This window comes from Lacerta agilis, chromosome 8, assembly GCF_009819535.1.
Source record: "Lacerta agilis isolate rLacAgi1 chromosome 8, rLacAgi1.pri, whole genome shotgun sequence".
Taxonomy (NCBI): Eukaryota; Metazoa; Chordata; class Lepidosauria; order Squamata; family Lacertidae; genus Lacerta; species Lacerta agilis.
Window position 1 is genome coordinate 10,680,822 of NC_046319.1, and position 15,767 is coordinate 10,696,588.

General features: G+C 46.5%; 1 protein-coding gene across 1 annotated transcript; it reads right to left on the reverse strand.

The window, feature by feature from the left end:
- Positions 1 to 1,225: 1,225 nt before the first annotated feature.
- On the reverse strand, positions 1,226 to 14,199 carry SLC66A1 (solute carrier family 66 member 1). Its single transcript, XM_033159440.1, has 8 exons — positions 13,995 to 14,199; positions 11,331 to 11,617; positions 9,565 to 9,694; positions 8,555 to 8,642; positions 5,301 to 5,458; positions 3,974 to 4,066; positions 2,480 to 2,665; positions 1,226 to 1,886 (listed from the first exon to the last, which is right to left on the reverse strand). Exons 2-8 carry the CDS (start codon positions 11,501 to 11,503, stop codon positions 1,788 to 1,790), a joined length of 927 nt encoding a protein of 308 aa, XP_033015331.1. The 5' UTR covers positions 11,504 to 11,617; positions 13,995 to 14,199; the 3' UTR covers positions 1,226 to 1,787.
- Positions 14,200 to 15,767: the final 1,568 nt, after the last annotated feature.

Sequence of the window (15,767 nt, forward strand, 5' to 3'; positions counted from 1 at the left end):
CACACCGTGCATCTAAAGTTCTACGATACCATTTTTAAACAGTCATGGCTGTAGTTTTGTTAAGGATGCTGAAAGTTGTTTAGGGGGGCACATTTTACCCTCTCAGAACTACAGTTCCCAAAGTGGTTTAGCAGCCCATCCCTCCCCACAGAGCTATGAGAATTGTAGTGCTGGGAGGGAAGGAGAGGTCTCTGTTAAGAGTGTGAAGAAAGTTCCTACTCTGTTTTGAGGTGTTTTCCTCCAGAAACTGGCCTCAATTTGAATTAAACCACCTACCTACATGTTAAAGTAGTTCCTGGGAAGAGTGATGGGCTAGCGTGAGTTGTACTAGAGGTCACCTACTTCTGTATTCACAACCGCTGAGCTTTCTAGTATCATTTTTGCAGTCAACTTGTTATGGACGCCGGGTGGTGCTGTGGTCAGGGATCATGGGAGTTGTAGTCCAACAACAGGGTAGGGCTTGCCGATCAGAAGGTTGGCAGTTGAATCCCCGCAACAGGGTGAGCTCCCGTTGCTTGGTCCCAGCTCCTGCCCACATAGCAGTTCGAAAGCACGTCAAAGTGCAAGTAGATAAATAGGTACCGCCCTGGCGGGAAGGTAAACGCCGTTTCCGTGTTGCTCTGGTTCGCCAAAAGCGGCTTTGTCATGCTGGCCACATGACCCGGAAGCTGTACGCCGGCTCCCTCGGCCAGTGCCGCAACCCCAGAGTCATTCGCAACTGGACCTAATAGTCAGGGGTCCCTTTACCTTTTGGGGGGGGGCATACCCTCATCTTTCCAGAGTTTAGGCTGACTAAAACACCCCCAGGAAACCTATCCTGTTCAAATATCGACACTGAAGAGAGGAGTGAGATTGTGGCCAAGATTAACAATATAGAGAATGATCTGCTGGATCAGGCCAATGGCCCATCTAGTCCAGCATCCTGTTTTCACAGTGGCCAGCCAGATGCACCAATGGGAAACCAGCAGCCCTCTCTGTTTCCAGCAACTGCTATGCAGCAACACTGCTGCCTCCATCATGGATGGCCCTTTTCTTCTCTATGAATTTGTCCAATACTCTCAAAGTCAACCAAGTTGGTGGCTGTGACTGCCACCTATGGGGGCAAGTTCCACACTTTTAGCTATGTGCGGTGTGAAGAATTTTGCCTGCCCAGAATCTTCCAACATTGAACTTCATTGGCTGTTCACGGTTCTGTTTCGTCTTTTCTCAATGCATCCAGACATCATTAGAAAGGGGGGTTAAGTTTATTTTCATGTTTATCCATCTGTGCAAATAAAACGCTTATTCAAAATGAATGCCCAACGTGTGTGCCACAGAACAAGACCTCTGTTCTTCACCCTCGATGGGTCGTGGCAGAAATCACATGTGACTGTGTTTATGAAGGCAAATAACTCTTTGAAGCCCAGAGATAGAGCTTTACCCAATCCCCATTTGCAGTGATTTCCCTTTGATCCCATCCAAACCTCATTAAATTACATTTTTCCTTATTTTGGATTGTGATTGTGAAGAGGGAGCTATGTGCATCTTGAGTTCCAAAAGACACTTAAAAATTAAAAAATATGCACCATTTTCATTCCTCAGCTTACAACCTGTTGGATTAATTCCCCCACCCGCCCTTTTAAATAGAAACATTGTCAATTTAGAGGTAGTCAGCCCAACCCCGAAAAGGCCCCGGGGAAGGATCTGTTCAACAGTAACAGAATATTAACTGTGTTGCGTGCTCTCCAAAGTCCAGAGGAATGGAGGCGGCCTTCACAGTATCTTCATTCACTTAAAAATCGTGCCTGTCAGCTCTCGGGAGGTTCCTCCTGAGCACCCAGGAGAGCTTCTCTCTCTTCAAGCGGCGGTAGCCTCTTCCGACGGTAGGCAAGGAACTGAAACGAAATCTGAATTGGTGAAGTTAAGGACTGTTTCTGCAACAGGAAGAGCTAATCCTAGTTTTTAATTGTGTGCTTCTTGATTTTACCATCGGTCCATCTCAATTTGTGTAATCCTTTTATTTATTTTTAAAGACCCTTGCAACTTAAATGTGTTGGGGGGAAAAATCAAGGCAGCAGCATATATCTTCCTATATAGATAAAAACGTAAGGTTGTCATCACGCAGCCATTGGAATGCCTCATCACAATTCTGGATTTGCGTGAAGACAGGGCAGAGGAGCAGAAAAGAAGACACAGCAGAGTAGACCCACTTGCTCTCACTTTCCTCCCAGGAGCTGAGCTGGCATAGGTGGACCCAATCCCAGTTTTACCCATGCAGCCCTGTTTGGTAGCTTAGGCCCAACATCACTCAGTAAGCTTTGTTGAGTAAGGAGAGAGTTGATTCCCTGGGTAAATAATTAAAAGGTATGGCTCTAACCATTATGATGCATTTGTCTATAGAATTCTCATCTCTGCACGGGATTTTGCCTCTGCAGAAACGTAAAAAAAATCTGAACTCTGGCTGGGGGTGGGGGTGTCGGGGCAGAGAGAGAAAGGATACAACGATGTCGAGAGACAGGACTCCCAAGCTGCCGATCAGCCAAGGGAGGTGGTGGATGACGTAGCTGCCTTCAGCTTGGCCCCGATCCGGGTTTTTCAGCAGGACGCTGAGTCCGTACAAAGTGTTCCCCAGCATCACCAGAGCGAAGAGAGAATAAGATATGCCGACGGTCGATTTCCTCTTGAACTGCAGGGTAAGTTAAGAGGAAATGCAATTATCAGAGTCAGAAAGAATGGGATGCAATTGTGGACATCTAAGGCAAACAATGCAGGTGCGTTTGGAATCGTGCAGGCAGAAGCAGACTTCAGGCTTCTCGTTGGGGTTTTTTTTTTTTACTAGAATCCCAAATCAACGGCTACTAGCCACGATGGCTATGCTCTGCCTCCCCCGTTGGAGGCAGTAAAGCTCTAGATACTGAATGCTGAGAATCACAAGAGCGATGGGCTCAGGTCCTGCTTGTGAGTGTCCCTTTGGGGCATCTGGGTGTCAGAACTTGAATAGATGAGCCATTGGTCTGATCCAGTAGCCAGGCTGTATTTGCGTTCTTAAGATCTACCAGGTACAAAAGGTTTGTTCTTAGCAGCCAAACTGAGCTGAGCTCCTGATGGCCACTTGTGATCTCTCTCCCACCCAGCCACAGTCACTGGAAAAAAATGAGCAAAGCCTGTTTGTATCAGGTCAGACTATTCACCCATCTAGCCCCATACAGCCTACTCTGACTGGCAGCAGCTCTCCGGGGCCACAGACCAGGGAAGGGCCTTTCCCCCTCACCAGCAGCCCAACTCTTTTTGATTGGGGATGGAACCTCAGACCACGTGCGTGCAAAGCAGGCTGCTCTGCCACCTGCTGAAAAGAAAGTAAAATTCTAGTCCTCATGGTTCAAAGAAAAGGGCCCATTTAAACAGCTGCCCTTATACCAAGTCAGACCGCTGCTCCATTTAGCTCCAGATCTTCTCTGACTGGCAGAAGCCACCCAGGGTTTCAGACGCCCTGTCTCTCCTGGCCCTATCCGGAAATGCCACTGGGAACTGAACCCGGGAACTTCGGCATGCAGTTGCTCTGCCACTGAGCTACAGTAAGCGTTCATATTTGCTTACATGTAAGATTGGCTTGTTAAGAAATTGAACTGCATACCTCTCATATTAATTCTTACAAGTCTGGCTGATGAAGAATTGGTCAAGATTGGCTGATGAAGCATTGAATGAAACAGATTGGTTACCCGGAAACTCTGTTCCGGCGATATTTGTTGACAGATTATGTATATATCGAACTTTTGAATTATTCTACCATGACTGGTGAAGAAGATTTAGAGACCTTGGTTGTAATTCCTGATCATTTGTATTAGTCTATAAATAGTGTTTAGTGCCACTGCTATTGGCCATCGTGTTGTGTGATATTGTTCAACTGAGCTACAGTAGCCTCCCGCCCAAGCCAGCTTGAAAGAGCCGCTGGTACTGAAACACAGCCTGCCCCATTTCCCCGAGCACAGCTTACATTCGTGTAGATCTGTGGGACCCGGGAAAGCAGGTAGAGAACAGACGAAATAGATCCGATAACGAAGCCGATGATTTCTTGCTGGGTGAAAGGCTGTGGAAGGTAACCAGGCCGTTAAAAATAAAATAAATGAATGGCCGAAGAACGGAACAGGTTAAATTCTGCCCAAACCAGCCCGCCCTCTAGCTCCCCTCCTCTATTTTTTGAAAGTATTTTTAATTAGTTTTTCAAGAATAAGGAAATACAGACAGCTCTCAGTTTACAGTGGGGTTATTTTCTATCAACACCGTGTAAAGCCCAAATCATTTAAAGCTAAAACAGACTGGGTCCATTGGCAGGTGGGATTGCCAAAGCCTTTTCCCCCTGATGCCCACTCCACCTTTTTAATTTTTTAAAATTATTTTGGCCAAGCACAGAAAGCTGAATGCGCGTCCGTTAAGCACATACGAGTTACCTATACGTAACCTGTTGTTGAATGAAGTGTGCTGGGGCAACTGCAACACACATCGGGTTATGCACTTAATTGGTTCCGGGTCGCTGTACATAACCCGAAAAATGCGCTTTGCGCATGCGCGAAGCGCACAGAACGCTTCTGCGCATGCGCGGATTGCGCACACAACGGGTTACACTTCCAGGTTACGGGAGTACGCAACCTGAAGCGTACATAACCCAAGGTACGACTGTATTATATTTCTCTCACTCAACAAACAAACATACACAGAACCGTTATAACAAATAAAGTATCGGAAACAAAACTTTTATGAAATGACATGCCCCTTCACCAACAGGCCCTTTGGTTCCAAGTGTCATAAGAATCTCCCGTTACTCCTCAGCAGGTAAGCGTGGCAAAGAAATAACCATTCACACGCAAATCGTAGAGCTGGAAGGGAACCCAGGGGTCATCTAGTCCAACCCCCTGCAATGCAGGAATCTCAGCTAAAGCATCCATGACAGATGGCCACCCAACCTCTGCTAAAAAAAACCACTCTCTTGCAAAGTTCTCCTCCTCCTCCTGTCTCCTATTTACTTTCAATTTGCTCCTGTCTTTTTTTGTGTGTCTTTTTATAGGAGCAAAACAGCAGCCTGCAGGCCTGATGTTTATTGTCGCAACAAGTCTTCAAACTACCATGCGGAAGAAGCAGAATGAAGCCCCGAACAAAGGATGGCTCCCCTTTTAATAAGCTTTCCAAATTACCTGTAACACCCTTAGTGAAACATCAGACATTTGTCATAACTATGTCATAAATTGGGAGGGGTTTCTCCTAGCCCTGCGCCTCATATGACCTCCAGCTTCCAATCTTGAGGTGAAACAAAGAAACAAGCCCACCTCCCATCCAGGACGATCTTCTGCAGACGAGAGAAGCATCCTCCCTCTGAAGGGCGCAGTGTCTTCTCCAGAGAGAGAGGAGGGTCTGCCCAGGAAGGAGGTCACAGACACCGTTCCCACAACAAGGAACGCAAAAGTGGCATTGATTGAAGCAGAGACTGAGGGGCGGAAAGAGAGAAGCTGGTTTAGGATAAGCCAGAAAGCTGGCCAGAGGGGGGAGGCATGTGAACAAGGGGATGGGAAACCTCCTTAAAAAGTTCCCTGAAGTAATAAAAATAATTTTATTATTTGTTCCCCGCCCATCTGGCTGGGTTGCCCCAGCCGCTCTGAGAGATATAAAAACATAACAAAACGACGAACATTAAAAACTTCCCTATAAAGGGCTGCCTTCAGATGTCTTCTAAAAGTCAGATAGTTGTTTATTTCTTTGACATCTTACGGGAGGGCATTCCATAGGGTGGGCGCCACCACCGAGAAGGCCCTCTGCCTGGTTCCCTGTAACCTCATTTCTCGCAGGGAGGGAACTGCCAGAAGGCCCTTGGAGCTGGATCAGTGCAGCAAGCTCCTGCCTGGCAATTTCCCCAACATTTCAGCAGTGTGATGTAGTGGTTTGGAGCGTCAGCCTAGGACAGGGGTCCCCAAACTAAGGCCCGCGGACCGGATAAGGGCCACGGAAATAGCTGCTGCCCACTGCCGCCGCCCGCTCTTACTGGCACGGCACGGCGCAGTGCAGCGCGGCTGCCCACTTCTGGGTCGGAGGAGCACCAGAAATAGCTTGTGCGCATGCACGTTATTTCCGGTGCACATCCGGGTCGGAGGAGGCACGTGCACATGCTCAAAAGCTATTTCCGGTGCTCCTCTGACCCAGAAATAGCGTGTGCACACGCGTATGGGAGAGCGCTCCCCTGCCCTCCGGGCGATCGGCGCTGGAGACACCAGCCCGAGGCACGGTAAGTTTGCTGACCCCTGGCCTAGGACCTGGGACAGCAGAGCTCAAATACCCCACTCAGCCACAAAGCTTGCTGGGGGAGCTTGGACCCATCACTGCCTCTCGGCCTATTCTAGCCCGCAGGGTTGTTTTCGTGAGGACAAAATGGATCAGGGGAGAACCACGTATGCCACTTGGAGGAAAGTTGGGATATGAGAGGCAGTGTGGCGTAGTGGTTAGACTGTTAGGCCAGAACCTGGGAGAGAACAGGGTTCAATTCCGCCCCCTCAGTCATTAGGCTGACTGGGGGCAAGTCCCTGCCTCTTAGCCTAAACTACCTCCCAGGATTGTTGTGGGGATTACATGAGTTGAATAGAGGGGGAAAGTGCAATTAGTCAATAATGAATCATTATTAGTAATGTTTATCCCTACTGTGGCTTTTTGGGGGTATATTTAGGGTTTCCCAGAATTATGACATCAGTAACAGATTTTCCTTTAGGGGAACAGTCCCAAAATGACACCCTGCCACTGACCTTCAGCCTCAGTGTTAAAATATCTCAAAAAAGGGAAAAGATAAATTCATTATCAGCAGCCAGGAAGTTGTTCAGAGAGTTAACAGATCTACAAGGAGGATGGGGGTTTAAAAAAAAAAAAAAAAAAAAAAAGTTTGATGAAATTAACAGATGGAGAGGCAAGTCCTTTGTTTTAAAGGGTGGGGGGGGGGATTTAAGGATTGGGATTAAAGACTGACCCAGGGCTTCTAATCTATGAATCCTTGCCAAACTTTGATTGTAGCTGTTTTGAGACAACAATCTGCCCTTTTGTACTCTAAAGCATCACACAAACTGATGGCACTATACAAATTGACAACAGTAAAAATGTATAGGACAGGAACATGGTTATGCAGTGGCAGGGTAGATGTTGAGCCCTGGAGCCAATTAAGTGGGCGTTAGAGCATGTACAGAGTGCACAGCCACTGCAGCTTGCATTCCACCCTGGAACATCAGTGAGCATTGAGTAGAAAGGTTTAAAGCGTCTTCCAGGAAAACTGCAACCGTGGTGCTTTGGTTCATTGTTATCCATAGGCAAAGTAGGGCAGAGAACTCTGCACATGCCCAGAGATAAAAACTAGAATTAAGTTGCATGCCCCAAACCCCAAAATGGGGCCCCAACTTGTTTTTTAAAATATTTTTATTAAAGATTTTCTTGATTTACAAAGGTGGTGCAATGTCTCTCTCGTATTTTTCTATATAACGTTTTTACAAATCAGTTTTTGTTGTTGAGACATGGGGGAGAGAGGTGGGTGGGACGGGGAGATAGGTGGGGTGGGGTGGGGTGACGATGTTTCTTTTTTACTTGATATGAGTAGGGTTTGGTGTCAGCGTTGTTTGTGTAGGTTCTCTGTTGTTTGCTTGTGCTCCTTTGGCGGTGAGAGAGGTCGGGGTTGGCGTGGGGTGTGATTGTTCATTTGTGGTTGGCTGTGGTGATCTTTGGTTTCCTGTGTGAGTGGGGTTGGTGGGTTTTTTGAGTCAGGTTAGCCATATTGATTTGTATGCTATCTGTAGATTTTTGTCATTGTCTTGTTGGGCTGTGTCTGTGATAAAGGGGACCCAAACCGGGGTGAAGGTGTCTTCTTCTGTCTGTCCCCGTGTCAGTTTCAGCTTACTGGTTATTTTTTCTAATAGGGCTGTTTCCTACACTACTTGGTACCATTGGTCCATGCTTGCTCCTGACAAGTCTTTCCAGTGTCTGGTTATGATGTTTCTGGATGCTGAGAGTAGATGGATTATGAGTTCTTTGTGTTGTAAGTGGGCATTATTGTCTTGGAAGATGTTTAGTAAGACCAATTCTGGGGTGGTTTCTAACACTTGCTTGGTTATCTTACTTATTTCTCGTATGGTTGTTGTCCAGAATAGTTGGATTTTGGGGCACTCCCACCACATGTGGAGGTATGTGCCTGTGGAGGTGCACCCACTCCAGCATTTTGGTGAGGTTCCTGGGCGTATTAGCGCTAATTTTCTTGGCGTTAGATACCACCTGTAGGTTAGTTTTAGGGTGAGTTCTCTTCTTTTTGTTGATATGGATTTTAAGGGGGGTTTAGACCACATTCTGGTCCATTGGGTGGGGTTGATTTTGTATCCTATGTCATCCTCCCATTGTTTTTTTATTGTGTCTAGGGAGCTCGTGGGATTTTGCCCCAACTTGTGTTGAAGGTATTTCCTGAAAACAGGGCTAATGTTTTGGGTTTTTTTTTAAAAAAGTTACAATTGTTTAATGCTTTGCAAAACCTGCTTTTCTTGGCCCGTGTTAGTGAGTTGAAACTTACAGGTTCTGTTCTGGTTCTTGACTTTGTAATAGAGGTAGAGAGACATCATAAGCAGATCTGCCAGTACGTAATAGATGGCTGTGTATACCTGTGGCAGAGAAAGAGAGAGAAAGAGACCGGGGGGTGGGGTGGGCTGTCAACAGCAACTCTGAATTTAAAAGAATTAAAATTCTGCACCCAGGCTATACCGATTCCACAAAGTGATCAAGTGTGGAAAAAATATTGCCCTAAAATGCAGTCACAAACCATGTTCTTTCACTGAATTCATTTCCATAGAATCTCGGAATTGGGGTGTTGGAAGGGACCCCGAGGGTCATCTAGTCCAACCCCATGGCGCAATGCAACAATCATAGCTAATGAATCTGACAGATGACTACCCAACCTCTGTTTAAAAACCTCACATGGAGCATCCCGTCGCCTTCCAAAGGAAGTCCGTTCCCGTCAAACAGCTCTTATAGGCAGAAAGTTATTCCTGACATTTAGTTGGAGTCTCCTTTCTTCTATCTTGAAGCCACTGATTAGAGTCCTACCCTCCAGAGCAGGAGAAAACAACCTTGTTCCTTCTTCCATGTGACAGTCCTTGAGATGTTAGAAGATGGCTATCGTGTCTCCTCTTTTCCAGGCTAAACATCCCAAACTCCCTCAACCGTTCCTCATATGGCTTGTTTTCCAGGCATAGGCAAACTCCAGCCCGCCAGATGTTTGGGACTACAATTCCCATCATCCCTGACCACTGGTCCTATTAGCTAGGGATGGTGGGAATTGTAGTCCCAAACATCTGGAGGGCCGAGTTTGGGGGTGCCTGCCCTAGATCCTCTTGGGTCACCCTCCTCAGCACCCATTCCAGCTTGTCAATATCCTTAAACTGGCATGCCCAGAACTGGACACAGGACTCCCAGGTAGAGTCTGACCAGGGCAGAACAGAGTGGTCCTATTTTAAACCACTCAAAACATGGATGAGGGCATCCGATTCAGTTCTGTTTACTCTGCTCCAGAAAGGCTCTTCTTACCTGTAGTGGTAGCTGGTCGGCCAAGAACGACCCAATCAGATTTAAAGAGTCTCCTCCCAGCCATCCCAACAGGAAGTAGACAGATAACGCCTGGTCCATAATCCCAGTTTTACAGGCCAGGTAGTATTGGCTGCAGCGGGGAAACATTGGAGGAAGAAGCGGTTAGAGTAGGCTTGCTGGTCAATCTTGGCTTGGTCACCTAAGGCAAGCAAATTATATCTCCAGGTGACTAGGCCCCCAGTAAAAAAAAAAAAAAGCAAGATTGTGGAAGTCTGCATGTAGACACACAGACACACATACACACACACGGTTACAATATTACTTTTTTATATATAGATACAGTAGTTCCGTGCTTCTGTTTTGCTACTTTGATATTCGCTGGCTTTACGGGTTTTATTTTACATTCGTTTATTTAAAAGTATGCATAAACTGCATGATACTTTTTAATCTCTAAGAAGTGTAGGATGCAAGAACAAACAAGCAACATCGCTGAATCAAAAATGCAAGGTGTAAACAGCAAAACAGTTGTTGATTTTTGATTTTATTTGTTGAATTTATATACGCTGTGGGTTAAACCACAGAGCCTAGGGCTTGCTGATCAGAAAGTCGGCAGTTCGAATCCCAGCGACGGGGTGAGCTCCCGTTGCTCGGTCCCAGCTCCTGCCCACCTAGCAGTTTGAAAGCACGTCAAAGTGCAAGTAGATAAATAGGTACCGCTCCGGTGGGAAGGTAAACGGCGTTTCCGTGCGCTGCTCTGGTTTGCCAGAAGTGGCTTAGTCATGCTGGCCACATGACCCGGAAGCTGTACGCTGGCTCCCTCGGCCAGTAAAGAGAGATGAGCGCCGCAACCCCAGAGTCGGACACGACAGGACCTAACAGCCAGGGGTCCCTTTACCTTTACCTTTTTACTGCCCTGTACCCGGAGGTCTCAGGACTGTTCAGAGAATAAAATCAAAATATAAAACCACAAGATAAACAATCAAAATAAACAACAACCACCCAATAACACCCCCCCCAAAAAAAAACCAACAACACCCCACCACATTTTAAAAGGTCATAGGGTGTCAATCAAATCAACCAAAGGCCTGGTTAATGAACAAATAAAATTTCAGGGAATTCAGACAAATAAAGACAGGGTCTTCAATCTTGGGTCAGGGAAAGCCTGGGCAAAAAGATATACATGTATTTAAGAATATAATAAGAGCTGTTGTATCAGGCCAATGGGCCACCTAGCCTGCAACCATTTTTTCACAGAGCAATCTTGCTCAAGACATCTGAAGCAAGTAACGATTGCTGCTTCACCTATGCACTTCCATTTTAAATTACGTTTCTGCAACCTGCCCTGGATCCATTTGGTGAGTAATAAGTAGGTTATCTTTCCCGGGATTTTCTTTAGAGACAACGTAGGTGAGAACTGCAACGAAATGTTGCAGCGCAGGGCTCACTACCTTGCTCGGGATTCCAGCCAGCTACATGAGCTTCGTGTCTCATTTGCAGGGATTTTGTCGTTGCCATTTGCAAAGAAAGAAAGAAAAAGGAAAGCTCGACGTTTCCAGAGGGCAGCAGGAGACTTGCTCGAGCGGGAAGTGACTCACGTCTCCAAAAAAAATACATTGCGTCAGGGCTGGTTAGCAATAAGAAACTCGCCCGTCATTCCAGCAGTGGGTTGTTGAGTTCTTCAATTAGGAGATCTGATCACTCAAGGCAACCAAAGAGGAAGCAAGCATTGTTGGGTTTTTTTTTTGGGGGGGGGTGTTGTTACTTACGGGAAAGCCGCAGCAGCAAAGCAGAAGATGGAAAGCAAGCCCAGTACCACGCTGGATATGTCCCAGCCGTCCTGGGCACATTCGTGGAATATATCCCAAACCCACTGGGAGCCATTGGGGCAATCGGAGAAATTCATGCTCAGCGAACTGATCATTTGCAGATGAACCGGCATCGTGTGTATTTGAGCAAAGGCTTGTCCTGGGAATTTAGGGAAAGGGAGGCAAGGCCACAGAAGTCACACGAAACATAAGGGACAGGATTATTTGTCCCTAGCCGAACCATGAACCTACCAAGGAAGAAAGGAAAGAAATTAAAGTCAGAGTAAGGAACCAGTCTTTTCGTGTGGCTGCACTCTGAAACTTCCTGCTAACTGACATTAGTCAAATGTCTCCACTGTCTTCTTCCTGATGCCTGCTAAAAACTTTTCCCTTTAGGTAAAGCCTTCTCAGGCACAAATTTTGTTTAGAATCCTAAACAAACATCTAGAGGGAATCAGGTAAGGAGAAGGCTAGTTTGAAGGGAATGTATCCAACAAAGAAGACCCACCGAAATGAATGAACCTAAATTAGCCAAACTGTGTGGTTGGTCTACTCTTAACATTGGATGCAGCTATTTGCCACTGGGGCTTAATAGAGCCTCCAAGTTCAGGGGTAGTATATCTCCAACTACCAGTCTGGACCCAAATGTCAAGGGAAAATCCCCCAAACTCAGTAAAGGCCATCTCTTTCAACTCACCCACCCCAACTTGGTCACTGTCCCGAGCAGCTACTCTTGGCAAAGCACTTTTTCTGGGACCTGGGCAGCTGACATGAGTGCCAGAAGTTAAACAAAAAAACAAAAAAACACACAGCTCAGGGAAGAGTCACACACGACTCGTGAGCAGGGAACCCTTTCACAATCCTACAGCCAAAGAAAAAGAGAGAGGACTTTAGCCGGCAATAATTGCCCACCCCAGCAGTATTCTTGCTTTGCAGACACAGAGAAAGCGTCATTTCAGCACAAAATTTTGTTTTCATTCTGGCACACCCACCCACCCACACACAGAGTTTGGTCTTCCAAAACTGGGTTCTTTTTTTCTGCCAACTAAACAAGAAAGTGTAAAGTTTTGTTTTGTTTTTTTAAACTTTCTGACTGGAGTCGAAAGTCAAGACCAGATTCCAGAGCACTTCACCTGGCTGTGTGTAAACAGGAGGGTGACACACAAACTCCAGTGACCTGGTTTGGTATCCAAATGTTTGTCTGAGAAGTCCAGTGGAGTTCCCACCCACCCACCCATCCCTAGTCTGTTCTAGGTGAGGACAAGAGGCTGTTTTTCATTTTGCAGATCAGGGGTGGAAGCGAGGTCACAAAACCACCAGCCCTCATGTACAAAGATCACTTGGAGAATTTAAAGAGTATCCTGCTCTCTCACAGCAGCCAAGGAGGTGACCCTTTGGCCCAATGGAAATTTAGTGGGGGAAATCTACTCTGCTATAACTAGGGGCCAGAACTTCTGGGTTAGCCTCTATCGGTCACTGCAGGAATAGGGCGACTACTTCAAAAAAAGAGTTGCCCCCAAAAAAGTAGCCAGAATAGCACCCACAATGTCCTTCCTCAGCAGATCTAGCACGTGGAACACAAAGAAGCTAATTCCAAATTGGCTGTGAACAAAGATGGAGGAATATACTCGGCACATGCGCAGGGTTACTCTTGTTTACCGCTGCTTTCCAGCTTTGCAGAGGTCTGGAAATGAAAGAAGCCACTTGGAGTACATGATTAGGTCTTGTAAAAAAGAGTAGCGGTTGCAATGGGCCACGATTCATCTTCTCCTACCCATCAAAAAAACGTTCAATGTACCACCGAAGAAAATGAACAAAGAAGTTTCCTCCCTGCCAAACTCCATTTAATAATAAGGTTTTCGCCAGGCTGAATCATTACCTATTTTTTTCAAGCCTAGGGGCAGTTCTGGGACACAGGAAGGCCTCTGAGCACAGGCAGAGTGGCCTTTTTTTATTTTGAAAGAAAGGAGGAACCACACCCAAGGCCTTCAGTGTTTCTGGGATGGGGGCTTGCTAGTCCCATTACAGCCTTCTGATAAACCTCAGCCCCAGGTGGTCTCCATTTCATTCGCAAGACAGTCATCAAGGAATAATGATAGATAGTAATAACTCAATCTTCTTGTGTGGCTGCACTTTGGAACTCCCTGCCCATTGAAATCAGGCAGAAGCCTTCACTCTACTCTTTTCATTGCCGGCTAAAAACACTTTTTACGCAAGCCTCCCGAGATTATTAGGAAGTGGGTGCAAGTTTTAATCTGTTTTTAGTCTATTGCTATTTAACCTTAAATTATTGTTGTTATTTATTTGTATGCTAATTTTATCATTTTGCCTTTTGGAAACCGCTTTTGAGAAGATTTAAAAACAAAAAATCAAGTGGTATATAAAATTTATAAAGTAAATAAACATATTGTACTTAGCATCACGAATTTTTATCATCATGGCCTTTGGCTAGTACGTATAAACCTATTGAGCTAGCATCAAGAAATTGGGCTGGGAAAGGAAAAAGGGTTTTTAAAAAATACCTGCCCTGGTTTGACCTCGGGGGAGGGAAACATCTTGCCCTACCCCCGGGTTAGGAACCCTGCTACCCCTGGGGGCAACCCCCACCGCAATCATTCAACTCACTCTGATTCCCAAAGATGCTGAAGGCGGGACTCGCTTTAGCTCCTGGTCCTCGTCTGCGCGCCCCGGAGTGCCATTGCGCACAAACCGGATTCGCTCCTCTTGGCGGCTGTTCAGACGCCGATACGGAGCGCGGCTTTGTTTTTTTTCTCAGCCCGACTCGGCCGCAGCTCCTCCCCTGCGGCGCCGGCGGGAGGGTTGGCGGATGCAGCGGTGTCAGCTGACGGCAGAGCCCGCCCCACCCAAGGGGGCGGAATCGGGGCCTCGCTCCTCCTCCCGGCCGGGGTGAACAATGAGTCAACCCCACGGAACGCGCAGAGCCCGCTGCCCGCGTTTAGGGAGCGCCTCGGGGCGGAGCTCTGCCGTTTGGTTGTGGCGGCGCCTTAGAATAATTGTAGAGTTGGTCAAGGGGACCCCCTAAGGGTCATCTAGTCCAACCCCCTGCAATGCAGGAATCTCAACTAAAGCATCCCTGATAGATGGCCATCCAACCTCTGCTTAAACACTTCCCGTGAAATCCCAAAAAAACTTTAGAACCATCTCTATGTATGCAACTAGGGCTGCTAGAATTTTAGTAGCAAAACACTGGAAATGTGACTCAATTCCTACAAAGCTTGAGTGGCAGGTGAAGATGAACTTGGAAATTGCGAAAATGACTGGGAGAATAAGAGAAAACTCAAACCAGAAAGTGTGTAAAGAATGGATAACATTTAAAGAATATCTAAAACAATATTAGGGACGCGGGTGGCACTGTGGGTTAAACCACAGAGCCTAGGTCTTGCTGATCAGAAGATCGGCGGTTTGAATCCCTGCGACGGGGTGAGCTCCCCTTGCTCGGTCCCAGCTCCTGCCCACCTAGCAGTTCGAAAGCACATCAAAGTGCAAGTAGATAAATAGGTACCACTCTGGTGGGAAGGTAAACGGCATTTCCGTGCGCTGCTCTGGTTCGCCAGAAGCGGCTTAGTCATGCTGGCCACATGACCCAGAAGCTGTAGGCCGGCTCCCTCGGCCAGTAACACGAGATGAGCGCTGCAACCCCAGAGTCGGACACAACTGGACCTAATGGTCGGGGTCCCTTTACCTTTAAAACAATATTGTGAAAATGCAAATCTCCTGACAGGTCTAGATTGAATCTTGAATATTACAGGAAACTATAAATGTAGAAAATTTTCTGGATATGTAACAGATATAACAGGAAATGCGTGAAGGTTAAGGATTTATAGAAAGCACAATGAGGTGAATTGGAAGTCAAAAATGTATGTGATGTTTTAGAGGATGTGTTGTTAGTTAATGTTTAGTTGTCATTGAGATATTGTCTTTGTGTTATATGTAAATTGTTTTGCAATAAAAAAAATTTTATTAAAAAAACTTCCAGTGATGGAGAATCCCCCATAAGATCCGTTATGCATTTCATAGAATCGTGGAGTTGGAAGGGACCCCCCAGTGTCATCTAATCCAAACTCCTGCAATGCAGGAATCTAAGCATCCGTGGCAAATGGCCATCCAATCTTTGCTATAAAAAACAACTCCAAGGAAGGAGAGCCCTCAACCTCCTGAGGAAGTCGAATTCTACATCCTGCCATTTTTCTCCAAGTTGCTGGCTCACAGGTTCTCCCTCCCTCGTTTAATCCCCACAACAACCCTGAGAGGTAGGTTAGGCTGAGAAAGACGGTGATCGGCACAAGGTTGCATTGCGCCCAAGCGAGTTTATAGCCCTGTGAGGATTTTAACCCAGGTCTCCCAGACCTTAGCAGGACAGTCTGACTGAAGGCACTG